At 59.5% G+C, this 27,042-nt stretch overlaps 1 protein-coding gene across 4 annotated transcripts; it reads left to right on the top strand.

The window, feature by feature from the left end:
- The first annotated feature begins 1,035 nt into the window (after positions 1 to 1,035).
- D2HGDH (D-2-hydroxyglutarate dehydrogenase) lies at positions 1,036 to 22,822 on the top strand. Of its 4 annotated transcripts, none has more exons than XM_089916084.1 (11): positions 1,036 to 1,088; positions 2,235 to 2,602; positions 7,421 to 7,478; positions 8,469 to 8,522; positions 8,929 to 9,068; positions 9,830 to 10,023; positions 11,154 to 11,322; positions 13,277 to 13,420; positions 14,719 to 14,861; positions 16,138 to 16,303; positions 21,640 to 22,822. In XM_089916084.1, exons 2-11 carry the CDS (start codon positions 2,245 to 2,247, stop codon positions 21,897 to 21,899), a joined length of 1,686 nt encoding a protein of 561 aa, XP_089772210.1. In that variant the 5' UTR covers positions 1,036 to 1,088; positions 2,235 to 2,244; the 3' UTR covers positions 21,900 to 22,822. The 4 variants fall into 4 exon arrangements, with proteins under 4 accessions (XP_089772210.1, XP_089772213.1, XP_089772211.1 ...); XM_089916085.1 differs by lacking the exon at positions 1,036 to 1,088 and adding an exon at positions 1,121 to 1,468; XM_089916087.1 differs by lacking the exon at positions 1,036 to 1,088 and having other exon boundaries at positions 1,120 to 2,602; positions 16,138 to 16,239; positions 21,640 to 21,782.
- The last annotated feature ends 4,220 nt before the right edge of the window (positions 22,823 to 27,042 follow it).

Genomic DNA, 27,042 nt, shown 5'->3' with positions numbered 1-27,042 from the left:
TTGGTAGGACACGTGGGGGCCAGAGGGTGGGAAGAGAACTCTACTCTGGGTACTAGGGACTGTGTTAGTTATTGTAACAATGTAATTGAGGGTATTCCAGGGCTGAAAGAGCAAAAAGGGAGCACTGAGGTAACAGTCACTGGAGGAAGCAGCTGCCATCCCTAAGTCGGCGAGGGGCGGGGGCAGGGTAGGGGGAGGAAGTTGGAGTCTGGGTTTGGCTGCTTGGAGGAGGGTCGCTGATTAGGATTCAGAGCTCGGAGGAGGGCCGGCCTCACGGCCACCTAGAGCAGGTGTTACTTGGGTGGCCCTGGGCCTCAGGAGCCCCGGGAAGGGGTGCCCCATGGAGCTGGGGCACCCCTGAGGGAACGTGATGCGGCTGGGAACTGGCACCCGTGCTGCTGGGGTGAGGAACATCCCTCAGCCCGGAAGCTTCCCCCCTCCCTTTGTCCCCCTTGGGTGGATGCACTGGAGCTGCAGTCGGCAGCCCAGCACCGGGCAGGTGCAAACCTGAAGGGGCCGGAGGAGGCAGCAGGCCGGAGAGGCTTCTTCCCTCCTGGTGTGGTTCAGGCCTTCCTGCGGCCGGGTCACCAACCCAGCCCAGCTCCTCTGAGGCCCCATCACTAAACAATGCTTGGGCAGGCAGCTTCTGGAGCTCCTCGGGTTCGGCCTGCCTGCAGTGCGTACCTGACCTGCAGAGATGTCTGCCCTTCTGCCAGAGTGGGGGCCAGGGCGTCCCTGGGGCAGAGGAGGGGGGGGTGAGCCAGAGTCCCCTGGGGACCGCCCGTAGGACGAAGGAGTGAGCAGTTACGCTCTCACCCGGGGCCAGTCCTCGTGGAAGGGGTGGGAGGGTGCGCTGGGACCCCCACTAGCCGGTGCCAACGCGGGTCAAGGCCAGCTGACCCCACGTGGAAGCTGGATCAAGCCGCGCACCGGGGCGCAGGGGGCTGGAGGCATCAGGGGCGGGGCCCGGGGGCGGGGACGGGGTCCGGGGGCGGGGGCGGGGCGGGAGGCCTCCGGCGCAGGCGCAGTCCCGCCCGTCCAGCCCACTCTGGCTGTGGCGGCGCGAGGCCTGCGGCGGGGACGCGGACGTGAGTGCGTGCGCGCGGCCGCTCGGGGTCCGGGCTGAGGGGCTGCGGGGCTGCGGGGCGCGGGTCCGGGGCGGCGGGCGCGCGCAATTGCGGCGCGGCGGGCGCCCGCGGGGTCCTTGGGCCCGACCGCCCGGGCTGGTCCCATCATGTGATCGCGCAGGCCGCGCGCTCCGGGCCCTCCGGAAGAGCCGGGGTGACTCAGCGACCCCGGGTGCGCCGGGGCCACCGCGATTAGCCGTTGCTTCCCAGCCGGGGCGGCCCCCCCTGGCCCCGGGTGGTCACCTGTGGGCTGGCCCGACGGCCGTGGCCCCAAGCTCCTGGTCTCGGCCGGGGGTCCCAGAGAGTTCCTTTCGCCCACCTGTACTGCGTACCCCCTAACGGTGAGGGTCACCGTCCGTGGTTCATTTAATCCTCATCCCCACCGGTGAGGCACATGCTGCATCAAGGCACAGAGAGGCTCGTTCGTTTTCTCAGGGTCACACAGCGGGTGTGAACCCACGCGCGAACGCTGCCCCCGGTGCCGACTCAGGTTGTCTGAGCATCAGGTGACGTGGAAGTATCCAGAAAACGGGTGCTGCACCCCTCCCGCCTCTCCAGGGGGCTGCAGGGCTGCGTGGCGTTTGTGCGAATCCCAGCTCTCCCACCGTGGGCAGCCAGAGGAGCTTCCCCCCGCCCCCACTTTCTTTGATTCCGTGGTTCTTAAACTTGTAACATATCCACGAAACATAAGATTTATCATATTAACCATTTTTAAGTGTACAATTCAGTGGTATCTGTCCCTTTCCTTTTAGCACCTTAACTCCTGGTTTGTTCTGAAGGAAGGGGGGTGAAAGGGAGATACGGTTGTTGCAGGTGTTAAAAGCTGACACCCAGGGGTGGCCTCAGCCAAGGGCGTACATCTCAGTGACTTGTCAGGAGGTGACTCCACACTGGGTCAGGGTGAAGGCCTCGTGTCCCTTGTCCCCCCCCGAGCCCACATCTCCCGGGTGGTCCAATCTCACTCCGCCACCACCACTGTGGAAAGTGTTGTCTGTTTCTGGACCTTTCCTGGGCCTGGGCTCTGCCGAGGTCTCTCCCCAGCAGGTGCTTCCCTTTCCGTTGCTCCGTAGTATTCCAGAGTTCCAGGTCCAGTCACTTGCTTTTCAGGGCAGGAGCAATGATGTCCCGTCTGGCGCCCAGGTGGCCTGCGTGGCTCTTCTGGTGGCAGGCGGCCTGCCCTCAGGGAGTCTCCGCACAGCAGAGGACATGGGCAGGGGCGTCCAGGATCCCTGGGCCAGGCGGCCCTTGGGGGGCCACGGGCACCAGCCCCCTCGTTCGAAGAGGCAGCTCCTCGGCATCCTCCTGTGCTCCCGAGGTGGTGCTGACCCGGGAGCGCTACTCCGTGCGGCGGCTGCCCTTCTCTGTGGTGTCTGAGGACGACCTGGCTGCCCTGGAGCGCATCGTCCCTGGCAGGGTCATCACAGACCCAGAGGAGCTGGAGGCCCCCAATGTGGACTGGCTGAGGACGGTCCGGGGTGAGTAAGGGTCTGTTCATGCTTCACACTTTGCGGGGTGGGTGGGCTTGAGAAACAGCGTGAGATGAGGTGAGGCCGGTGAGGAGCTCTGGGTGGCGGCACATAACGCTTTTCTCATGCACGACGTCTACACATTAAAAGATGAAACAGCGCCTCCCCCCGCCCCCCCCCCAGCTGCTCAGAGGTGGGTGTGTGTGTTAACTACTGCTCACTTCCCCTCAGTGCCTGCATTAGTCTCCCGGGGCCACCTGTGTAACAAAGAACCACAAACCAGGCTCAAAACGACACATTTATCCTCTCTGTTCTCAAGGCCAGAGTCTGAGATCCAGGCGTGGGCAGGGCTCCCTCCAGGGGGCCTGCGCTGTGACTGGCCGCGGTGGGTGTGCAGGCTGCCTCTTCCAGCTCTCGGGGGCTCCAGGAGACCTCGGCTCGTGACAGCATCACTCCAGTCTCTGCCTCTGTCCTCACATGGCCTCTCCCCTGTGTCCCCTCTCCATTCTCCTGTGAGGATGCCTGTCCTTGGATTGAGGTCCTACCCTAATCAGGATGATCTCATCTCAAAGATCCTTAACTTAATTACACCTGTAAAGACGCTTTATCCAAATACGGTCACATTCGCGGGTTCTGAGGGGTGGGAGGTGGACGCATCTTCTGGGAGGCCTGTTCTCCCCAGTGCAGCTTCCTCTCCTCCACTGTACCAGCGGTTCTCCTCCTGGACCCAGCACACCCTCTTGATAACAGAGATTTCCTAATACCCTGTGTTCTCTTCTGAAATGATTTCAGAGATTGCGTGACCTACTTCCGTGATGTTCTTGCTACAATATTAAGGAGAGCTAGAAGTCAGGCAATTTACAACGTGGGGACATATTTAAACCTGTAATTCCAGGACACGCTGGGCGGCCAGGTCCTCAGGCTGGGCCTGGATCCAGCGCACTCGGGACTGAAAAAGAGTAGTGGAGGGTGTGCTGTGCTGTTGACTCGGACACTCTGAGGGCTGTGAGGCTGGCGGGAAACCCTCCGAGTGAGGTTCCAAACCACAGTGCAGAGTCTTGAGCGAGTGGAACTGCGGCAGAGGCGCAGATAACGGGGCGGTCCTGCCCCTGTGGGAGGCCCGAGACACTGGACAACCTTCGGCTCTACTTCTCTGCTGGGGCGCCCTCGAGTGGAAGGGCGTCCAGCCCCGCCCTGCCCACAAGGGCGGCACTGCCCTGCTGAGAGGCCCCGCCCAGCAGGCAGTGATCCTGGAGGCCGGAGAGGGTGATGCCCGCCCCGGCTCCGCCAGGCCGGTCGCGGTCCCGCCTTGGTGCTACTGTCTGGGCGGACAGACCTCAGTGCCCAGCCCCACGCAGGGCGCCCCACCTGCTCGTCCCCGAGGCCCGCGTGCCCATGCTCTGGGGTGCCCTGAGCGGGCGGCGGCTGCAGTTTCCTGGGGGCCCTCCTCCCCGTCAGCCACCTACCTGGGGGCTGGGCAGCGGGCAGCCTGCCCTGCGTGCCCGTGTGGAGGACCCCTGCGGGCTTCCTGTCTCCTTGAGTTCGGGGGGCTGCGCTGGGCCTGCTCAGCTGTGAGTCCAAGGGCTCAGGGCCCAGTGGCTGCTCAGTGGGCGTCTGTTGGGGTACCTGGTGAATTTTTGTCGAAATACCCCTTTATGTGGCTTTCTTTTGGAGAGAAAGCCTGTCTAAATTTTTGATCATTTTAATCTCAGAGTTACGTAGAAAATGTAAGCTAGCAAAAGCTGATTAGGGTCTTTTAATTTTTCTTAAAAAGTGAGATTTTATTTGAAATGGAAGCTTATTGAACCTTTCTTCCTTCAAAACTTAGACCACTTGCTCATGGGTGAACCCCACAAACTTTGCGCCTGCACCGAGTGAAAGGCTGGGGCCCTGGATGTGCAGAGGGATAGGAGGCTGACCTGGGGGTGGCAGCAGGAGCAGGGGCTGGGCTGCGCTCCACATGGCCGTGAGCGCCCTGGAGGCCCCCCCAGCACAGGCCGTTTTCTCCGACCTGGGAAGGCCTCTGGAAGGGCGTGCCTAGAGCAGGGACAGCCAGCCAAAGCCTCAGAGCAGGGCTGCACTGGGCTCCTTGGAGGAGCCATGAGACCTGAGACCGCATGAGCGGCCGAAGTGGATGGCTGGCGGGGGGAGGTCGGGGAGGGGCGGGTCAGCGAGGCCTCGAGGGCCCTGTGTGTCCTGACCTTTCCTGCCCGCTGATGGGGAGTGCGGCTGGAGGGCCACGGTGGAGGGGGCCGCAGTGGGTGTGCGAGGGGCCGGGTGCCCGGGCGGGGGGCTGGCCGCTGAGTAACTGTTGGCTCGGGTGTGTCTGGAAGGGAGGTTGGCTGACGGCTGGATGAGGGTGTGAGGGAACGACGGCAGGCGCGCAGGGACATTTGGCCTGAGCAGTAGCAAAAACTGGACCCGTCTGCTGAGCTGATGCGGAGAGTGACCGGAGGAGGGTGGATCTGTGCAGGGAGAGCCAGGAGTCTGGGTTTGGACGTGCTCCTGTGGCCACGCGAGGGGGCCTGTCGGGCCGTGGAGCAAAGCTAGTCTGAGGTCTAGGGCGGGGCAGCAACGGCCTTCCGAGGAGGCTGATGACCGCTGTGTCCAGTGGAGGGGCGAGGGGCCCGCCGAAGGGGCGGGGCACCAGGGGCCGGGGGAAGAAAGGCAGGGAGGTGGGGTCGTGGGGTCAGATGCGGCCGCACGGACAAGCCGAGACGGGCCACGTCGGCGTCCCTGGGGACACGTGGGAGGTTCTCCGTGGTGTGAAGGGGATGCATCTGCCCCTGGAGCCGGTCCTGGGGTGTGAGGGGCCAGGAGGGTCAGAGAAGTGGGTGAGGCTTGCAGGGCTCGGGGGTCAAGCGAAGGGACTTTTCGTCTTTAGTTCTAGGATGAGAGCGCCGTCTCAGCAGGTTTGTGGTGTCATCAGGGATGACCAGGTGGAGAGGGAAACGTGGATGACACAGGGGCAGGAGGGACGTCCTCGAGGAAGCGTCGGGGGGCCACAGTCCCATGGGTTGTGCAGATGCTGGAGCAGGGGGCTGCGGGCCACTGGACGCCAGGAGGCCAGGTCTCAGTCCTGCTGTTGACAGTCTCCATGGCCCGGCCAGCAGGCTCCTGCAGAGCGCGGGCAGGAGGTCCTGGGCCTCAGCTCTGCCCCGCCGTGTGCAAGCAGCCCCGACATACGACATATGCAGGGGGCGGCAGCCGGGCATGCTGTGCTGACCCTGAGGTCGGTGGGCACTGACATCCCCAGGGCTCGGCTGGGAGACCGAGAACCGGGGGCGCCGCCAGGTTTGTGTGCGTGAGGAGGGCGCCTGGACGAGGCCCCAGGGGAGGAGGGCTCCTCTGGCACCCCAAGCCCGGAGGCATCCTGAGGGAGGGAGAGGGGTCAGTGCCCTAGGGCTGCAGGGGAAGCAGAGACAAGAGGCGGGAGTGCCGGAGCAGCTGCGCCAGGAGGCCGGGGCGCTCAGGAGGCCAGGAGAGCGGATGGCTTCCTGGGGGTGAGGCACCTGGAAACGCTGGGATGCTGCTGGCAGGTGGTGGGCGGGGTGGTGAGCGAGCCTGGATCCAGGGCGGTCCCCCTGCAGGGACAGCCCCCAGAGCACTGTGAGGGTGCTGAGAGGGAGGAAGGCCGCAGCGGGGTGGTGTCCGGAGCCTGTGCAGCCGGGCTTTCCACCTGTCCCCTCACTGGCCTGCGCGTCCCGGCCTGTCCGGGCTGGACGCTCCTTCCCTCCAGTCCTGGGCGGTTCCCCCGAGTTGCCTTTGATGATTCTCTGCTCTGTGCTCCGTTCTCTTTGTAGGCTCCCCTTATTAACACGTTGGACCGTTTTCTTATCCTTTCCCCCATGAGAAAGTAAACTTCCCAGGGGCGGGAGAACTCGTCTGTTTTTATTCTCTGTGCCCATCACAGGGCACAGAGGGTGGGTGCTCAGGTGTTGCTGAGAAACTGTGTGAGTGAAACCAACAGAGCCTTGGGGGTGACCAGGGTCCCTGGACTGTGCTGTCCTGAAGGATCTGGGTGCCAAACAGCCAGCTACCTGGGCAGGCACAGTCCATTTGACGAACAGCAAGTGAGAAATGGCTTTCAGAATAAAAAAGGGTAAGGTCGCAACCACAGCCCGGTCTCAGAGCTCCATGAAATCGCTGGATGTCCTGCTGTCCTCCTGCAGCCTCTTAGCCAATTAAAGTACTGATACTTTCCACAAAATTGAAAGGGTGGGAAGATACTTGATTGTCTTGGAGACAGGGGTCAGCAATGCCGACAGACGAGGCCACGCTGGACATCGAATAAATCGTGGCAGCAAAGACTTGTAACCAATGAACAACCTAAGAACCCATGAGCCCGCATGGCTGTGATTAAATAGCCAAGGACACAAATACATGAGAGGGAAGGGGAGGCCCCTTCTTACAGCAGAAGGTTGCCTCGAGTGCGGGTGGATGGATGCATTTAGAAACATCACCTCTGGTGCCTGTCCTGAGAACAGATTCAGGTAAGGATGATTCACAGGCGACCGTTTGCGGGGCGACAGGGTATCGACGTAGCCTCAAGTGTCTCTGCACGAGACCCATATTAAATTACAAGGGAAACCCAGTAAACTTCAGTGGGGAAGGCGGGCAGACGCCCCTACCCTGGGGCCCTGCCAGCCTGCTTCCCAGGGCCCAGCTCAGGACCACAGACCACCACCCGCTGGCCCTCTGCCCCCTCCAGCTGGAGACGGGCCGCTCCTGCCATCGGGTTTTGGTCCTTGAGGTTTGTGGGCCAGCTCCGCCAGGAGGTGGGACGCATCCCTGCCGCGGAGTGACCGCGCGGCTTCTGTCTTGCAGGCTCCAGCAAGGTGCTGCTGAGGCCCCGGACGTCCCAGGAGGTGGCGCACATCCTCAGGTACACGCCCTGCCCACTCTCTCTCCTGCGTTGCTCACCCATGGTTTCCTCACAGGCACAGGACACAGAACAGGCAGACCCCGTGAAGTGGACAGTGACCGGGGCCGGGGAGGTGGCGGGGGCAGTGCCAGCCTGAGCAGGGCTGAGCCCGGAATCTTGGACCCTTGGGGTACCAGCTGGGCCTTGGGTGGGGAGCGGCTGCAGACTCGAAGGGCAGGGCAGGGAAGGAGACGGACCTTTTCTTGAGAAATGTGTTCTTTGATGTTTTATATCAATACGTTCTCCTGTTTATTATAGAAAAATTGGAAAACGTACAAAACCATAAAGAAAAAAAATGCAAAAGCAACCAGTAATTTCCCCTCCAAAGAAAACCACCGATGACATTTTGGTGTGTTAGCTCAGCATCTTTCTTGCGGGGGTGAGGGTTTTTAAATGTTACCACGTTGTATCTACAGTGTCAGAGTCTTTTTTCCCTTCCGTTTGGCAATATCCGTGCCCATTTCTTGTTGCTAATTATTCTTCCACGCCTCTGTCATTGCATGGAAGGTGTGCGCCCTGTGAGTGCTTTGCCCCCACGGTGGCACGTTGAGGTGTGTCCAGGGCTTCAGAATAGCTGGCAGGTGGGCGGGCACCCCAGCCTTCTCTGTCAGAGCCACGGCTGGAGGCTGACTGCGCGGCAGGCGGCTTTTTTTTTTTTTTTTTGCGGTACACGGGCCTCTCACTGTTGTGGCCTCTCCCGTTGCGGAGCACAGGCTCTGGATGCGCAGGCTCAGCGGCCATGGCTCACGGGCCCAGCCGCTCCATGGCATGTGGGATCTTCCCGGTCCGGGGCATGAACCCGTGTACCCTGCATCGGCAGGCGGACTCTCAACCACTGTGCCACCAGGGGAGCCCGGCAGGCGGCTTTTTTGACGCACGTGGGCAGCCTGCCTCTCGGGGCACGTGCCCTGCTGCCCAAATCCTGACCCAATGGGGCGCTTGTCGCTTCAGGCCTTTGCACAGTGGGAGCCTGGCTGGGGACGACGTGCTACTGATGCGTCTGACGTAGGTCTGGAGAGCGGTGGGCGAGGGAAGGGCATGCGGCCAAGGTTAAAGGAGAGAGGAGACGTGGGGCGTGGAGGTGGGAGGGAGCCCCGAGTGCCTGGGGGCTGCGGTTCTTCAGGTAACAGGGAGGGCTGCAGCTGTTGCTTGGACTGTCTGTACTTGAAGGACTGGCGTCTCAGGGCAGCCGGGGCCTCAGCCATGATCTGGGAAGATGCTGGTCGCCAGCTCCCCGGGTGGCTGTGCGATGGACGTTTGTCCTGTCAGACTCCCATTGTGCGTGGGGGCCGAGGAGGCACCCCCTCGAGGCTGTGGCAGGAGGGCCTTGGGGTCTCACGGCCCCAAGAATGTCCCTCTGGGCTGGTGGTGTGGGAAAGGGGCCCTGACGCTGGTCCTGTGCGTGTCCCAGGTACTGTCACGAGAGGAACCTGGCCGTGAGCCCACAGGGGGGCAACACGGGCATGGTGGGGGGCAGTACCCCCGTCTTTGATGAGATCATCGTGTCCACCGCCCTCATGAACCAGATCGTCAGCTTCCACAACGTGTCTGGTAAGGCCAGCTGTCCATCAGGACCATCCCTCTCAGCTGCGGGGCTGGGCCGTGGGGAACCCGGGCCCGGGGAGGGCCCAGAGGCCACCACCACTCCACCCGAGCCGGGCCCCCGGGTGCGTCTGGAGGGGGGTTGTTAGTTAGTTGGTTACTGGGGTGACTCACCCCCTGGGCTTGACCTGTTCCTGCGGCCCCTTCAGATTGACATTTCCTGGCCGTGCCGGCCCTTCCCAGGGCGTGCAAGGCGTCTAAGGGGCTCCGTGCTCATGAAGCTCGGGGCTCAGCAACGGCGAGTTGGTGCCTCGGGCAGGACATACGGGTGGATCGTGCTGTCTGGCAGGGGCACCTGGACACTGGGCGGTGTCGAGCAGCACCCTGGCCTCCACCCACTCGATGCCAGCGGCCCCTCCAGCCCAGATCGCCTCCAGAATTGTCACGTGTCCCCAGGGGCAGAATCACCCCCACGGTTGAGGGCCACAGCCTTGTAGCAGCCCTCCGTTTACGGCTCCCTGGCATAATAAGCGTGTGTGTGTGGGTGTGTGTGGTGTATGTGAGGTGTTTTTCCTCCATTTTGCCTCACTGTTGTTTTTCTTTTCTCATGAAGGCATCTTCTGGGGAGGGATGGGGGACACGCCCCTTTTCCTCCTCGCCCGGGTTCCGGGTGGACACCCCTTCTGGGGGTTTTCGCCTGCAGGGCCCCCCTGCGTGGTCCGGCTGGTCCTGAGCTGAGAGTCCCCGCGGGCACTCTGGTTGCTTGGCAGGGGTCCTGGTTTGCCAGGCGGGCTGCGTCCTGGAGGAGCTGAGCCGGTATGTGGAGGAACGGGGCTTTGTCGTGCCGCTGGACCTCGGGGCGAAGGGCAGCTGCCACATCGGGGGGAACGTGGCGACCAACGCAGGCGGCCTGCGGTTTCTGCGATACGGCTCGCTGCGAGGGACGGTCCTGGGCCTGGAAGTGGTGAGCTGGGGACACTGTCGCGGCTCAGCGCTGGCCCTGCTTCCAGGGACACCTGGCTGGGCTCGCTCTGGTCCCCAGGTCGGTCCCAGGGTGGCTGGCTTTCCCAGTGGTCAGCATGTGAGGTCTCTGGGTGAGACCCCCTGTCAGGTCCACCCTTGCTCCCTGCAGACACCTGGGGTGGTGCAGGCCCAGCATGGGGGCTGCCCTCTTGGGCCCCGGGTGGCGCAGGTGCACGAGGCCACCTCGGGGATGGGGCCTCATCCCAGCCTGGAGATCCAGGTTCCCACTGTACCAGCCCCGGTCTCCTCTCGGTTCCACCAGGGCCTTGGGGGTTACACGAAGCACCCCGCTTTCTGGCTTCCCACGAGGTGATGGCGTGTCCGCTGCCCTCCTGTCCCTGTGAGGAGCTGCCGTGAGAAGCTCGAGCAGCTTCCCGGACCAGCAGCATTCCGCCCTCCAGCTTCCTGGTAGCTCCTGCTCAGAGGAGCCCCGTGGCGCCACTGTCACCACCCCTAGGGCTGTTGAGTCTGTGAAGCACACCTCAGGGCTTTCTAAAGCAAGGGCCCTCCGTTTACCCAAGGAGGGAACGACTTGCATCTGCTAAATCACGAGGTTCCTGTAGCTTTGTCCTCTGGACGCCGGTTATTTTTTATTGTAACTCACTTTCTCATTTTCACAAGCTGTTTCGCTAAGCTTCTGACTAAATGAACCAAGCAAGACTCAGGATGGGCTTACAGAGCATGACTGTGGGGCCTGTGGATGAGGAGTGCAGGGGTGGGGGGCCTGATGCACTGCCATTCTCTGCTCTACTCCTCCCCGGGTGCGCCCTCCTGCACCCCAGGTGTGCCCTGCTTTGGGCCAGCTTCCCTTGAGAACTGGGCCCTGAGGTTCCTGATCGTGGCGGTGGTGGGGATCGTCACTGCATCCGGGGAAGAGAAGCCCCTCTTTCAGCCTGTTGGGGTGACTTCAGGCCTGGTGCCTAGGGACCCCTGTGTTCCTGGACCAAAGTGGGGCGGGGGGCTGATGACTGGCTCAGCTTTCTCAGGGTGCCCTGGGCTGGGTCGGCCTCCCCAGGGCGTCTGTTGGGGCCGTGGGCTGTTGCAAGAGTGCCCGTCTCTGCTCCCTCCCAGGTGCTGGCCGACGGCACCATCCTTAACTGCCTCACATCCCTGCGGAAGGACAACACGGGCTATGACCTGAAGCAGCTTTTCATCGGGTCGGAGGGCACCCTGGGGGTCATCACCGCCGTGTCCATCTTGTGTCCGCCCAAGCCCAGCGCTGTGAACGTGGCTTTCCTCGGTAGGTGCCCTCCGTCTGCCTCTCGAGCGGGTTCTCAGGCTGAGCTGCCGTGTGCGGTCCCTCCTGTTTCTCTGGGCTTCTCGCTGTTTCCAAAGGGTCTGGGACCTGGCCTTGTTGGTGTCCACAGTGGGCTTTGGGCAGAGCACACACTCTATTCTGTAACAAAACTGGGGCTTCGCCCGTTTTATCCACCCGGCGTTTGTTGTTTAGGCAGCTTATGCAGTAAGATTCACAGGGAAATGATGTGGTTTGGCGCGAGATCAAGGGCATGAGTCTGTTCATCACAGGGTTGGGGGGGCAGTAATTAGTCCCCTCTGTAAGCCAGCCGCTGGCCTCCCCTGTCTTAGACCACCTGTCTCTGCGAACGCGTTGGGACATTTCCCTCGCCGGCCATTCACGTTCTCTGCTTCCCTTCAGAGCAGGCTTGAAAAACGGGCTCACGTCTACTTTGTTCCGATCCCTCCATCACCTGTTTGCATCTCCTTTCCCGCCGTCGTTCAGCTGCGTTAGGTTAACTGCAGCCTCCGCTCCTCTGCTGGTCCAGAGGCCCATCTCTGGGAGGTCCCGGCACCTTGCCTGGCGGCGGGACGCAGGGCCCCCAGTGGCTCCCACCACACGCGGGCTCTCGTCTTGAGCCCATCAGTCTCCGGTCTCTGGTGGTCCTTTTACTGTTATTTTCCACATGTGCCATTTTCTTCGTCCCCTGCGTCAGGCCTTCCTCCAGAGGCCACGTGCCTCGTGAACACGTCCTCCGTCATTTCCTGTCGTGGATGCCTGCTGCTGAGTTCTCGCTTTGAGTCTGTCCAAAACCATCTCCATTTCACCCCATTCTTGGAAGACACTCTGGCGAGCACAGGCTGGCATCTGTGCCCTTTCGTCCTGTTGAGGGCGCCACTCCGCGTGGCTCCGTGGCTGTTGGTGACGCCAGCCAGCCGTCCTCTGCTGCCGCTGCTCTGAGGGACTCTTTCTCTTTTTCTTTGGCCGATTTAAAGATTTTCTCTTTACCTTTGGCGTTTTATGGGTCTCGGTGTGTCGTGTGTGAGAGTACGTTTCTTTTTCTCTCTGGGTTTCCTGAACTTCTTAAACCCATGGCTTGGTTCTCCCACTTCCATAAGTTTCCTGCCACCCCCCGTCGTCAGCGGTTGCCCCCGTTTTGCTCCCCTCTCAGGACTGCGATTAGACGCACGATAGAGCCTATCAATCTGTCCACCCTCCCTGTGTCTTACCTGCACCCGAGTTTCCATCCTGTCTCACTCTGTGATGCATTCTGGAAGGTTTCTTCTGATCTGTATCCAGTTCACTAACGCTCCCTGCGGCTGGGGTTCATGTATCGCCAAACCCGCCATGTCCAGCCCTGCGTCCAGCCGGGGGTCCTGCACGTGTTCCTTGGGCCTCAGCCCCTGAGCTTCACTCGCGGGATCTTCTCTCCAGACCCTCCTCCCTGACCTCCACACGACCTCTCAGTGCCTTCCCATCCCTGCCCTGAAAGGCCAAGTGTGCCCACCCCTCCCCGCCTGCTGACATATCCACGTCCCCTCTCTGCCTTGGGCCGCTTGGTGGTCAGCTCCAGGCACCGGGACACCACGGGGAGCTCGGGGGTCAGTACATGTGCCTTGAATGACTTGCTGGGCCCTGGGTGTTGTCAGAGACGCACAGCTAAGCCATTTTCCGGGGCGGCCCGTTGTTGGCCCTGTGTTTGTGGACTTTCCAAGTGGCTTTCCTGAGCGTCGGGGCTCTCAGGCAGCCTTTTCTCTTCCTCTTCGATTCCTGTGACCTACGACGTGGTGGCTGACCCGGGTGGCTTGTCCCGCTCCACGAGGCTGCCCAGCTCAGCAGCACCGTTGCCAGGAGACGGGTTGGTTTTGCTGCTTGAAAGGGGGCTCAGGTGGGCCCGTAGGTGAGGCCCTGCCTCTGCATGACCAGCTCGCCTGTCCTTTTTCCATGTCTGTTGCAGGCTGTCCTGGCTTTGCTGAGGTTTTGCAGACCTTCTGCACCTGCAGGGGCATGCTGGGCGAGATCCTGTCCGCATTCGAATTCATGGACGCCGAGTGCATGAAGCTGGTCGGGCTCCACCTCCATCTCGCCTGCCCCGTGCAAGGTACTGTCCCCGCCCACTGGCAGCGCCCACCGCCCCTATTGTGTCGTTTGATGTGTGGGCCGATCGGAGCCTCCGTCCTGTCCGTGAAGTAGGAGGTGGCAGGGAGCGTCGCTACGGTTCCGGCATCCCTGTAGCTGTTGAGAGCGGAATTCTCCCTGAAGTTCGTTTTACGTGCGCCCCCGGAGCTCAGTCAAATGCTGTCGGTCGTGCCGTAGCCCTGGGGTCTTTGGAACAGCCAGATGCACACTCAGGGGTGCCCCCCCGGCTCCTGCACTGAGAGACGTGTCATTGCATGAAGTGCTGGCCCTCGGAGCTCAGCCAGCTCATTCTGCTTTGCCAGTGAGCTCGTCATGCCCAGGTCTTTAGTCCGCGCTCTGTGTAAAGCTAAGTCCGTGCAGCTGTACACCTTGGTATTTTCACTTCTGGAATCGACCCGGAAGAAATGATCGTTGTCTTACCCCAGGCTGCCCTAACAGAACACTACAGCCTTAAAGAAGGAAATTTATTTCCCCTGGTTCTGGAGGCTGCAAGTCCAAGACCAGGGTTCCATCGGGGTTGGGTTCTGGTGAAAGTCCTTACGGGGCGTCTTCTGTGTGTGTGTGGGAGAGACCGCTGGAGTGTCTTCCTATTCCCATGAGGGCACCAACCCTGAAAGATCAGGGCCCCACTCTTAGGACCTCATTTAACCTGAATTACATCCCTAAAGGCCTAATTTCCAAATACAGTCGCATAAGGGGTGGATTAGGGCTTCACCGTGGGAATTTGGGGTGGGCGGTTACACAGTTCAGTCCATAATAGTCATAAGTGTGGAAGGAACTTTATGCTTTAAGTTTTTACTGAGGCATTTGTTTTCGTATAAAATAGGAAACCACCTGTCCAGGGTAGAGAAATAAGACATGTACGACCGTTGGAAAGACGGAGGGTCCCTGGGGGCGGGGAGCGAAGGGTCCCTGGAGGGACAGAAGATCCCTGGATGGTTGGAGGGCCCCTGGGGTGTTATCGGCCATTGCAAAGCGCTGGGCCTCCCCTTTAGCACACAGTTTGGTAAGAGGGGTCCCTGGGGCGCCCCCACCCCATCCAGGCACCAAAAGTACAGCTTTGTGCTGTCTCCAGGGGGCCTGGCTTCTCTTACAGTGAAAGACCTATTTTTAAATTGTCTGAAATTCAACCCGAGTAGCCAGCGGCTGCTCTGTGGGCAACATGAGCGCCGTCAGGGGTACCAGAGCTGCGGCTGGCCTAGACCTGTCCTAGCTCTTGGCCGACCGCCTTCCCCTCCGCTTTCCCTCTGCCCCCTCCAGAAAGTCCGTTCTACATCCTCATCGAGACCTCGGGCTCTGGGGCGGGGCACGACGCGGAGAAGCTGAGCGGCTTCCTGGAGCAGGTGCTGGGCTCGGGGCTGGTGACCGACGGGACCCTGGCCACCGATCAGAGGAGGATCAAGGTGTGTGAAGGCTGTGGCCCTCGTCCTTCCCATGACGTCTGAAGTTAGATTGTGGGTTGTGGCTGAGCGTGAGCATGTGTCCCCAGCTGGGCCATCTGTCTGGGCTGGGTGCCCCATCCCTGGGGGGTGGTGCCACCTGTCTCGGTGCCCCTTCTGGTCCTGCCCTGTCTGGGCTGCTGGCTCCACAGCCCCGTTCTCAAACGTCAGTGCCAGGGGCCCAGCTGGGTGACACAGGAGGGGGCTGGGCCAGCATCCTTCCTGGGTGGGTGAGGGGTCAGGAGGACGTCCCTGAAGGGACATTTTGAGCACAGATGGATGTGGGGTGGGGAGTGAGTTACCTGTGCAGGTGCACAAAGGCACTGAGGGGCTGGTGCCTGCCGTGTTCCAGACAGAACTTTCTGGAGAGGGTGGGATTGGAGCACGGTGAGGGGGGGGCAGACAAGGGGGCAGCAGGACCTGGGGCTGCACCAGGGCGTGGTGGACGTGAGTGGGGCTCGAGGAGCCTCTGGGCACAGGGGACAGGCGGGACCGGCCGTGCAGGGATGTGGCTGGACTCCGGGTGTGTGCGGGCGGCGGGTGCTGAGTGGCCCTCTGCTGTAGAAGTCTGTGAGAGAGCTGGGGAGATCCGGACGCTGCCTGGATATTCCGCGGTGGCGAGGAATTATTGTTATTTTTTCAGGGGTGATCATTGCACTGGGGGTATGTTAAAAAAGCAAGAGAAAGGAGTTTTTGCCTTGCCGAGGAGGTTGGTTTGCCAGGAGGTTTCCTGAAATGGGGAGTAGGGGGTTTAGGGCGGGGCAGGGATGAGGCCCAAGTGGGACGGGCATTCCCAGGCCCTCTGTTCTCTCACGCGACAGGGAAGGCGTTCTCGCGAAGGACAGCATGACCATGATGAGGCCGCCCTGCCTCTCTGCTCCCTCAGTCCTTCCCCGTGTCCCCCAGCCCAGGCCTGGGATGTCCCCCTGTCTGCCATGGTCCTCCCGCACCTGCTCTCCCCCGACCCTCGCTTGGGGCCCTGTCATGGGGATCACAGGATCTGTTCTGATTGTCCCGAGAGGGGCCCTGGGTGCCTGGGTCCCGGGGGCCAGCCCGTGGCCTCATTCGGGGACCTTGTCCCATGTGGACTCTGGGACAGAAGCCACACACCTGTCACAACGCAGAACGTTTCTGTCACCCGGAGGGTTTCCTCGCCTCGCGACCCCGCGGTCACCCCGCAGCAACGCAGCATCGCTGCCCTGCCCGCCGCAGGTGACCATGCCCGTCCCCTCACTTCCAGATGCTGTGGGCCCTGAGGGAGAGGATCACCGAGGCCCTGAGCCGGGACGGCTACGTGTACAAGTACGACCTCTCGCTGCCCCTGGATAGGCTCTACGACCTCGTGAGTGACCTGCGGGCCCGCCTCGGCTTGCACGCCAAGCACGTGGTGGGCTACGGCCACCTGGGTGAGCGCGGCCCGCGGTGCGGGTGAAGACCCTGGGCCAGGAGGGGGAAAGACCCGCGTCCTCACCACGCGGTCTCTGGGGCCGTCTCGGAGGCAGAGTGCAAGGTCCGGGCTTGGCTGGGGCAGCGGGAGGTGGGCCCTGAACGCGGGGGTCTCAGGGTTTGATGAAGGGGCCTCACCCCTCCCTCCTCAGACGGAAGGATCTTAAAAGCAGTTCAGATAATGATTTTTTGCAGAAAAGTCATGCAAAATGAAAGGAACTGTTTCATTCCCGGCAGCCTTTGGAACTGGGCGTCTCAGAGCCCCGTCCACAGGGCAGGTGTGCTGGGGCCTCCATCCACGTCTCCAGGGTGGGATTCAGCAGTGCCTCCTGGGCTTGTGAGGGTCTGAAGAGGTGCGGTGAGGGGCACACGGTGGAGGCCTGGCCCTGGCCCAGCATCGCTCTGAACGCTTGAGTGGAGGGATTCCACTTTCAAGAATTGAGGAGGAACGTTGGATTTGTCGAATGCTTTTCCTGGGTCTGCCCAGGTGCCCAGTGCTGGTTTTCCTTTGACCAGCCAACAAGGCTCATCACTCCAGACCTCTGAGGGCAAGTGGGCCTGTGTCCCAGGATAAGCCCAGCGTGGCCACAATCCTTTTTGTGTCTTGTTTGATCCCGTTTACTTATCCCATGTAGGGCTTTCTCCATCCTGTCCTGTAATCTTCTGTCCAGGCTGGATGTTGGTCTCAAAGTCCTAAAACGATTTGGGGGTCGTCTCTGGCAGAGTCTGTCGGGTTGGAATTACCTTCTCCCTGAATGTTTGGTAGAACTTGTAAATGAGGGTATTTGGGCCTGAAGGTTTTTGTGGGTATTTTTTTGTGGGGGGGTGGGATTGACTACAGAGAAATTTCTTTAACAACTAGAGGGCTCTCCTAGCTTTCCTTTTCTTCGGAATTGGTTGTGGTAATTTTTTTTCTGGGCATTAGTCCATTTCTTCTAAGCCTTCAAGTGTATTGGCATTACCTTGTTCATATTATCCCTCTTTTCCTTTGTGCCATGTCCAGCCTTTGGGGAGGGGGGCTGTTTAACTGCTCATTTGGTTTGTTTCTTGTCTCTGTTGACTGAAGAAAAATGCACAACCTAAAAGTTGTAAGTTAAGTTTTATTCGGGGACCATACTGAGGACATGGGATGGGAGGCAACCTGTCAGATAGCTCGGAGGGACGGCGTCAAAGAGGCAAAGGAGGAACCAGGATATAGAGGAGTTTTTGTAGTTGAGTATCAAAATATTACTGCTAATCACGAAAAGCAGACCGCTGAAGTTAATGATTTTAGTGCTTTTCTTTTCTTTTTTTTTACATTTATTTATTTATTTATTTATTTTTTGGCTGCGTCGGGTCTTCATTGCTGCGTGTAGGCTTTCTGTAGTTGTGGAGCATGGGCTGTAGGTGTGCGGGCTTCAGTGGCTGTGACTCACGGGCTTAGTTGTATCTGCGACATGTGGGATCTTCTCGGACCAGGGCTCGAACCCGTGTCCCCTGCATTTGCAATTCTTAACCGCTGCGCCACCAGGGAAGCCCCAGGTCCCACCCTGTCTGATGGCACTGTCATTATCTTTCGGGTCTGAATATTTTCTCATTTCCATTGTCATTGCTTCCTTGATCCATGAGGTAGGCAGAATTGTGTCTTTAAATTTCCAAACATATGGGAGTTTTCTAGCCATTTTAAAGATCACGGGCTTGTTGACTGTGCTGTGGGCAGAGAGCTGGGTGGAGCTCATCTTCAGTTGCAGCGTGGTCCCTGGCCCAGGGTGCAGCCAATTTCCATGGCCGTTTGGTGGGTGCCTGAGAGGAGCGTGCTCCCTGCAGACCCTCCAGGTAAAGTGTGCACTCTGTGCCACCCCTTTCCTGGAACGTCTCGGCTGTCGGCTGCCGAGAGGAGCCCTCGCTGTGACAATAGACCCCTCTGCTTCTCCTGGTGCCTCTGCTAATTCTGAAGATAGGAGATGCGGGCTGTCAGTTTGATGCCGAAAGCTCGGCCTCGGTGACCGGTGCCGAATGGATCTCGGAGACAGAGTTTTGGGTGAAGTAGAAAAGAATAGCTTTATTGCTTTGCCAGGCAGAGGGGGACACAGCGGGCTTGTGCCCTGAAAAACTGTGGGTCCCAACCCGGGAGGTTTTGGTGAGGAGTTTTGTAGCCATGGTTCAAGGGTGGGGTTGCTGACGAGATTAGGTTGTGTGTGCAGGGCCTGCGCGCCTTTAATCTGGTCTCAGGTGGTCTTTTCTGGAATGAAGAATGCTGACATCTTCCATTTGTTGGGGGTTTTAGTTCTGTAAAGAGCTGAAATACACTGTTCTGTGTGTCTCTTGAGGAGGGACCAGGACCCTGGCCCAAGGCTGCGCTGTTGTTTCCTGGCCTCCCCTCCCTTGTCTCTGCCTCCCCTCCCTTCCCTGATTAGGAGCTGTTCGAATCTGCCCTTTGGAGCTCAGGGAAGGTCATGGAGGCAGAACAGGGAGGCTCCCTTGCCCAGGAGCCCCACAGGGTCCTGCTTGGTTTCAGTTAGAACTTGGACTTAGAGGGCATCTTAGCAAAGAACAGTACATCTTTGGAGATGGTACAGATGAAGAAAGAGGACAGAACTTCTAGGCAGCAAATTGTGGGAAGGTGCATAAACACACGGGGAGGCTAATGGACGTGAGGCTTGTGTAGACCAAGGCCAGAGTTGTCTCAGGAGGGTACCCTGACCTTGCTGGAATGTGGGGACACCTTTACACACTCATGTCCTGCTTTTAGGTGGACGGAGGGCAGAGAGCTTTTCTTGTGCCTGTTTCTTTTCAATTGCCTTCAGCTCAAAATAATCCTTATGCCAAAGCAGGCTGTTTTGAGGTAGCATATTTTGTAATTTACATTGACTGTAATTACTCAGTGACCTGGATTTGTCTGACTTTGGGCCTTCTGTTTGTCCTTCATTTCTTCTATTTCTTTTTCTCTGATTTATTACCTTCTTTTGGTTGGTGTTTTTTCTCGTATAACTTGTTTCCATTTACTAATGAGGGAATTGTGCCTATCTATTCTTTCGGCAGTAGCCCTAGAGTTGTAGCCTTATCTGGGCGGCCCTACCTTAGCAGGGTTGGAAGTTAATCAGTATCATGATCCCCCTCCCAGACAGTGTGGTGGTTCATCTTGTGTGTCAGCCTGGCTGGGCTGTGGTGCCCCGATTCTTGGTCAGACACCAATCTAGATGTTGCTGTGAAGGTATTTTTAAGGTGAAATGAACATTTAAATTGGCAGACTTTGAGTAAAGCAGATTACCCTCCATGATGTGGGTGGGCCTCATCTAAGCAGTCGAAGGCCTGAAGAGGAAGACACAGATGTCCCCCGACGGGGAGGGGATTCTCCCCACGGCCTCTGGACTCGAGCTGCAGCGTCCGCTCGTCCCCAGGTCTCCAGATGCTGGTCCGCCCTGCAGGTTGGACTCCCACATCCCCACAGTCGTGGGCCAGTTCCTTAAAATTGACCTCTCTCTGTCCCTCCTTCCTCCTAGCTCTCTCCCTCCCCCCAACCCCCACTCTGTACATTGCGTGCATCTGCAGGTGTCCTACTGGTTTTGTTTCCCTGAGAGCCCTGATCAGCACTTGGGGCAGGGACCTTGGGACCCTGTCATTTTGATGTCACCATCTGCTCCTGGTCACACACTGGGTTTTGGAGGGTGTTCCATCGTGTTTTTTAGCCCCAGATAGCAGCAGTGCTGTTGTTATTACTCCACGAGGTCAGTGTTTGTCTAGACTCACCCACACCTCTGGTCCTTCTTTGACCTGGGGTCACAGCCCTGCCTTTAGAATTGCCTCTAGTGTGGGAAGGTAGGTGACAGCATGTCTCGGGTTTCACTTACCTGAAAACGTATGAATTTTGTTCTTTGGTGTTTTTTTTTCCGATGGATTTCAAAATTCTCTGTTGACAGTTCTGTTCTCTGCAGAGTGAAGACATCATTCTGCCGTCTTGACTTCTGTTGCTGCAAAGTTAGCTGTCAGCGAGTGTGGCTCCACTGAAAGGAGTCCATTTTTTTCCTTTTTGTTCCTTTTAAGATCTTTCCCTTTTCCTCGGGGTTCCTTGGCTTCACTCTGCTTGGTTTAGGTGAGCGTTGGCATGCCCTGCTGGGGTCTGGTGGGCTTGGCTTTTAGAAATTGCTCCCCTGTTGTCTCTGCAAATATTGTCTCTCCCCGCCCGCCCCTTCTTTCTGGAACTTTAGTCAAGGGCTCACGATGTCCCCACGCGTCTGTCTGTCTTTCCTGTTGTCTGTAGCTCTGATCCTCTGTGTGCTTGATTTGTTTTCCATTTCATTAATCTCTCTTTGCTTGTTGACATTTCAGTGACCGTATATTTCATTTCTAGAAGATCAGCCTGGGTATTTAAAAGCTTCCCCTGGTCAGTGTCTTATATTTTTTTCTCTCTCATTTCTTTAAACACGTGAAACATTTATTTCCGTTTCTGGAAATCACCAGGTCGCAGGTCCTTGCGGGTCTTGGTCATCATGGTTTCTTTTCTGTGTGTTTGCAATTTGGGGCTCATGTATCTTAGGCTTGTATCTGTGGGAATTATTTCAGGCCGAGTTGGGGTGATTTGCCTGTGCAGAAGGTGGGGAGGGTGGGAGTGGGGCTGGGTCCCGGCCCGCGGCCAGGAATGGCCTTGGGGCCACGGGGGCCCTGTGACCTGTGCCGCAAGCCCGTGCAGGCTGGCTGCTGGTGTGGATATCTGAGTGTCAGTGGAGATAAGCTTATCCCCCACCCCACCCCCCGCAGTGCTTCCCTTGGGAAAGACCCTTGTTTTCAGAGCCTTCGCCCTGAGGGTATCAGTGGGAACCACTTTTGGTGGGAGAGGGATCCCTGGTTTGCTCCCTGCATTTGACAAATGTACATGGAGGGAGGGGGTCTAAGAAGCCCCAGCTCACAGGGTCAGAGACCCCCAGGTCACCTGGTCCGAGACCTCCTGGGCACTGGGGACCCAGGTCTGTGGCGGCATCGGTGGTCCAGCCTGGGGCTCTCGCAGGTCGGGTGGGTGTTCGTTCCTCTCAGTCTGGAGCCCTCGGGGAGGGGTTGGAGGTTAGGCTGTGCGGGTGGAGATGGGGGGCTGGGGAGAACTTGGAGAGAAACGTATGTGAAGCCAAGGGAGCTGCAGCCCCCAGAGGAGGGGAGTGGTCACCAGCAGGTCAGTGGCCAGTGACGTGAAGGGCTGGAAGCCGGCTGTGAGGGCAGAGGTGGGTGGGGCCAGCACTCCCCCGGGTGGCCTCCAGGCAGGGCAGGGGCAGGGCTGGGGGCTCTCGGGAAAGGGGGGCCCAGCCTGACCTGCGCGTCCCTCCAGGGGACGGCAACCTGCATCTCAACGTGACGGCAGAGGCCTTCAGCCCGTCGCTGCTGGGCACCCTGGAGCCCTACGTGTACGAGTGGACGGCCAGGCAGCGGGGCAGCGTCAGTGCCGAGCATGGCCTGGGCTTCAAGAAGAAGGACGTCCTTGGCTACAGCAAGCCACCCGAGGCCCTGCAGCTCATGCAGCAGCTCAAGGCCCTCCTGGACCCCAAGGGCATCCTGAACCCCTACAAGACGCTGCCCACCCGCACCTGACGCCCGCTACGGTCAGCGGGAGACTCGGGAGGGGGCCTCGATCCTTGGCTTTGCCTGTGGGGCGCACCCGCAGGGCTGGCGTGGGCTCACAGGGCCTCCATTCGACGGAGCCAGCGGCAGGCGGGGTGCCCGGCCCCCTGGTTGGCGGTGGGGAGCTGGCCCTGTGGAGCCTGGGACACGTGGCTCTCGGCAGGATTCCTCCGGGTGCTCTGCCGGTTCTGTTGGGTGGGCTGAGTGGAGAGGGCTGCCCCGTCCTCACTCCATCCTCGTGGCAGGCACTCCGTCCCTTTGCAGGTCCTGGACAGGCCAGGTGGGTGAGCCGTTCTACCCAATCAGAATAGGCTAGGTCGCCCCTGCTTTGCCTGTGGCCCCTGGGATTCCACCTTGTGGGGTGCAGCTCTGGGTGGGGGCACGGGTGGTCCTTCCGCTGGTCCCCACACAGCGTGAGCCTCCAAGGTGCCCTGGGCAGATGTGGTGAACTCCATGTGGGCAGCAGAGCACCGTGAGGTGGGTCCACGCGGAGCTCTGACCAACAGAGCCCGGGCCGTCGGGCGCTTTACGGATGACTTTTAGTCACATTTGAGCCAGTGACAGGAATGCCCCCCACCGTGGAAGGTGTCATTTCCCCCGTTTTCCAGAAGGCCCGTGAGTTGGCAAGACCGTTGTCGGAAGACAGGCATTGGTTTCTTGCACTTGGTGGTTTGCTGTGATGTGTCCTTCCGGTTCTGCTTTGACCACGAATGTCAGCAGTGCCGGGTGAGAAGCCCCGCCCGGCGCGAGCAGCTTGAGTCACCCCGACCGGGTCCTCCGCATTGACCTCGGTCCTTGGGGCAGCTGCTCAGGCTGCGGAGACAGTCTGGGAGGCCGGACCCGTGTTCTGTTTCTGGCCGCCCTGAACTTCCAGTAAAAGTGGGAATAAATCACGATACTCTCCTTCCTTCTGTTCTTAGAAAAATAACCTCATAAAAGCCCAGGTGAAGTGCCCGTGTACCCTGCTCCTCAAGCACCCGAGCGCCAGTGACCCAGGGCCTGGCAGTCTGTGTGTGGGGACAGGGCATCCCTGTCCCCGTCTCCCATCCCCATGCCATGTCCCCCGTCCCTGTCCCCCACTGTGTGACTTGGAGCCCCGCCTCATCGGGCCGCTGAGGCATGGTCTTACGTGGGTAATGTGTAGTGAGGGGCTTTGTGATGCAGAGAGACCTCCTATAAAAAGTTTTAGGACTAAGCAAGTTTTTTTTGGAGAACTAAAATAATGCATGGATTATTAGAGGGCTTAAAACTTTGAGGCATTTCCTGCTAGAGTAAGGGTAGGGCTTCGAGAAGGTGGCCTAGTGACTGGGGGTGGGAGGGAGCAAGTGGCAGGGGGACCCCTCCATGTCCTTGAAGGATAAGCTGGCCCCCAAAATGTCAAAAAGTGAAGTGGCATCCACTGGCCCTGCGGTTTACTCCTGGGGCTCGCCCCTCAGGATCCACCTGTGCACGTGCACACGCGCGCACACACCTGCACACAAATGGCACATGTGCATGCATGCACGTGCCGGCGTGTCCCCAGGCCACGCACGGAGCACCGTCTGCAGGTGGTGTCAGTCAGTGGCCGTGTCGCTGGCCGTGTGTCTGTTGAGAAGGAGGCGGGTGTGTGCCTCTGTGGCCCCTGGACAGAGGGACGGCCGGAGGAGGGGATGGAGGGGGCAGCTCACCTCCTGCTTCTGAGAAAGGCCGTCGACTCTTGGAAGCCAGTTCAAACAGAACCTTCCTGCGTGTCAAGACCGCAGCTGGGACTCACTCTGGGCGCCTGGAGGCCGGGTTGGGTGGGGAGGGGATGTCATTTTCTATATTTTTGGGATGCTTTGCCTTTTTTTTTTTTTTTTTTTTTGCCAAGTGCACGTACACTCTCATAAAACGTGAACAAGCCAGGCGCAAACTGATTCAGAGGTCCCATGGCTGCTGCTGGGCTGGATGCGTGAGGCCGGGCATGGTCCCCTCCCCTGTCACCCAGGAGAGGGGCAGCCCCAGCAGAGCCTGCTCCGAAGGGGACACAAGCCCCTGCCCCTGCTGACGCGGCTGGCCTGGGTCCACCTGCCTGGCCAGGGTCCTCTGGCTGTGGGTGGGACATACCCTGGGGGAGGTGGGTGTTCTCCTGGGGGTGTCTTGGCCCCAGCGTGATTTCAGGGCCCGGGCCAGGGCCCATCTCCAGCCCCCACGCCGGCCCAGCAGGGCGGGCGTGTCGGGACACCCGTGAATGCCTCCAGCTGACCCTTCCTGCTCTCTGCCAGGATTTAAAATGCAGGTCCCATCCCCACCCGTTGTCGGCTGCCTGTGGCCTCGCCTGGTTCCAGGGCCTGCCTGGGGGGCCCTGCAGTGGGTCCCTCCAGCCTCGCTGGCCCCATGGCTGGCTCTGTCCCCTCTTCCGTCATCCGTGGCTGGGCACTCAGCACGATGGAGCTCCCGAGAGCCCTGGTGGCTCGCCTGTCTGTCCTCCATCCTTCCAAGGTCAGCGGATAGCCTGTGGTGCTCAGCTTCTGACCCTCTGGGAGCCAGGTTTGAGGCTGGTGATTTCCCAGTTGTTTCTGGGACGGAGCCGGGGCTGCCCTGCCCAGCGCCCTGGCTAGAGGAGGTGGCAGTGGCGGGTCACAGAAGGCAGGCACACACCCGGCATTTCCTGCCGGTGACGAGGCCTGGGGTGCGGCGCCGCAGGCCAGGGGCCTTGTTTCAGGGCCCACAGCAGCTGGGGTGGGACATGCCGTTTCCTCTGCACCCCCTTGACCAGCAATGGTTCCCTTCTGCCTCTGAGGCCCCCTGTCCTCTGGTCTTTGTGCCGTCTTGGTGGATGGTGTCCTGGAATCAGTGAAACAACGTGGCCTGCGGAGGGAACGCAGGAAGGAGGCCTGCCAGCCGGACCCCGCTTATGTGATGCTAAAACGTGGGCTCCCCAAGGACAGGGAGGTCTTGGGTTTTCACACGTCCAGAAAAACCCGCTGGAACAGCAGGAAGACCAGAGGAAACCCTGTCGCATCCAGCAGGCGACTCTCAGAACCTGCAGGGACACGGGCCGTGTGGACCACACTGCAGAGCCCGGGTGTGGGCTGTGTCCGCGGAGAACACGTGCCCTCCCCGGGGCTGCAGGCACAGACGGCAGGACACCCGGAGCGCGTGTCAAGTCGGGGCCTGGGGAGGCTCACCCATCCAGAGCCTTGTGGGCTCTGCGGTCACACAAAACGTCACAGGCAGAGGGAGCCAGCCAGGCACCAAAAACAGGTGCCTTCGGACCAGGAGTGGACCAGGCGGTGGGGTGGGGGTGGGGAGAGACCTCCCACCTCCCGAAGCAGCTCCTCACCGGCCACTTGCCCGAGGACAGGCGCCACATGTGCCTGCAGGTGGCGAGGGAGGGGCTGAGGGTGCTGTTGGGTTTGGCTTAGAAAAAGCTTCTTGGGGGGCCTCCCTGGTGGCGCAGCGGTTAGGAGCCTGTCTGCTAGTGCGTGGACACGGGTTCCAGCCCTGGTCTGGGAAGATACCACGTGCTGCGGAGCAACTAAGCCCATACTCCACAACTACTGAGCCTGCGCTCTAGAGCCCGCGAGCCACAACTACTGAGCCTGCGTGCCACAACTACTGAGCCTGCACTCTAGAGCCCACGCACCACAGCTACTGAAGCCCACGTGCCACAACTACTGAGCCCACGTGCCTAGAGCCCGTGCTCCGCAACAAGAGAAGCCACCGTGATGAGAAGCCCGCGCACCGCAACGAAGAGTAGCCCCCACTCGCCGCAACTAGAGAAAGCCCACGCGCAGCAACAAAGACCCAACACAGCCAAAAATAAGTAAATAAAATAAATTTATTAAAAAGAAAAAGCTTCTGATTTTCACCTTAAAACCTCTAAGCTGCTGCAGTGTGAGAAGAGGTTACGTAAGAGGACCGCTCAGAGCGGAGGCCGCGGAGAGCGGCTGGGGCCCCGGGGGTGGGAGGAAAGCCCCAGGCAGGGCTGCAAGCAGGCTGTCAGGGAGCCGGGGGGAGCAAGGAGGCCGCCCACCCCTCAGCCCCAGGGATGGGATGTGGCTGGGGGTGGGCAGCCCTGCCAGGCCTGCAGGGGAGCAGAGTCTCCGCCCTGCCAGCTCAGAGGAAGACTGGGGGCCGACCCCGCGGAGAGGTGGAGGTGACCGGCCACGGCGTGATGTAGTTGCGGTGCGCGGGCTTAGCTGCTCCGCGGCATGTGGGCATGTGGGATCTTACCAGACCAGACCAGGATTCTTAACCACTGCGCCACGGAAGCCCCTAATGGAGGGACTTTAAGAAGAATGAATTTTCAGTAAGATTAGAGGACATATTGCGGCATACTTGAGAATAAAAGAGAATATTTGGAAACAGAAAAAATGACTTCTGAAAAAATGGAATAGAGACCGTGAAGGATAGATGGACACTGCAGAGAGCCAGGGTCAGCCAGGAGAACCTCTGGAGGCTCCTCCATCCTCCACCCAGAGGAAAATGCAGAGAAGGAAATCCCAAGGGAGAGGGGGAATCAGATCCAGGGTGAGCCAACCTGATAGGAGTCTGGGAAGGAGAGTAAGGGCCATAGATGAGAACCTATAGCCAAGCAAAGAATGGGCAAAATGACCCTGATTTAAAGAAAGACTCAAAGCAACTCACTGCCCTGAGCATCAGGCAGCTCTGCTAACCCCCAAAGCAAACAAGACCCCCAACTCAGCCGACAGGGGCAAGCAAGTGAGTCCAGGGTGAGCAGAAAGCACTGCTGCTGCTTAACACTGAGAGCAGGCTGTCTCAAGGGGGTGGGTGTCAGGCCATCACCGCTGCCAACAGTGCTGGGACCGTGGACGTGGGCCTGTGCTCCGTGGCACAGCAACCAAGAACACGAAGTTACCATAGAAATTCAATGGCGGTTACTCTTGCCTTTGAGGTTGGCAGGAATGTAAACTGGCACTGTCTTTTTGGAGGGAAAATTGGCGGTATTTATCACAACGTAAAGTGTACATGGTTTGTAACAGAGAACTTCAGAAACAATCTGGGTGTCCATCCAAGACAAACTCAGTTGTTTAAAACGCGAAGTCCTACACAACCAATAAAGCTGGGAGCGCAGAGTCTGTGAATCTCCTCTCCGGAGGGGCATCTCCAGGCCTTGTGATGCTGGGGT

This window comes from Delphinapterus leucas, chromosome 8 (genome assembly GCF_059928025.1).
Source record: "Delphinapterus leucas isolate spDelLeu-1000000601 "Yukka" chromosome 8, BTC_Dleu_Yukka2, whole genome shotgun sequence".
Classification (NCBI taxonomy): domain Eukaryota; kingdom Metazoa; phylum Chordata; class Mammalia; order Artiodactyla; family Monodontidae; genus Delphinapterus; species Delphinapterus leucas.
Note: the sequence above shows the minus strand (reverse complement) of the source record. Positions and strands in the feature narration are given on the sequence as shown.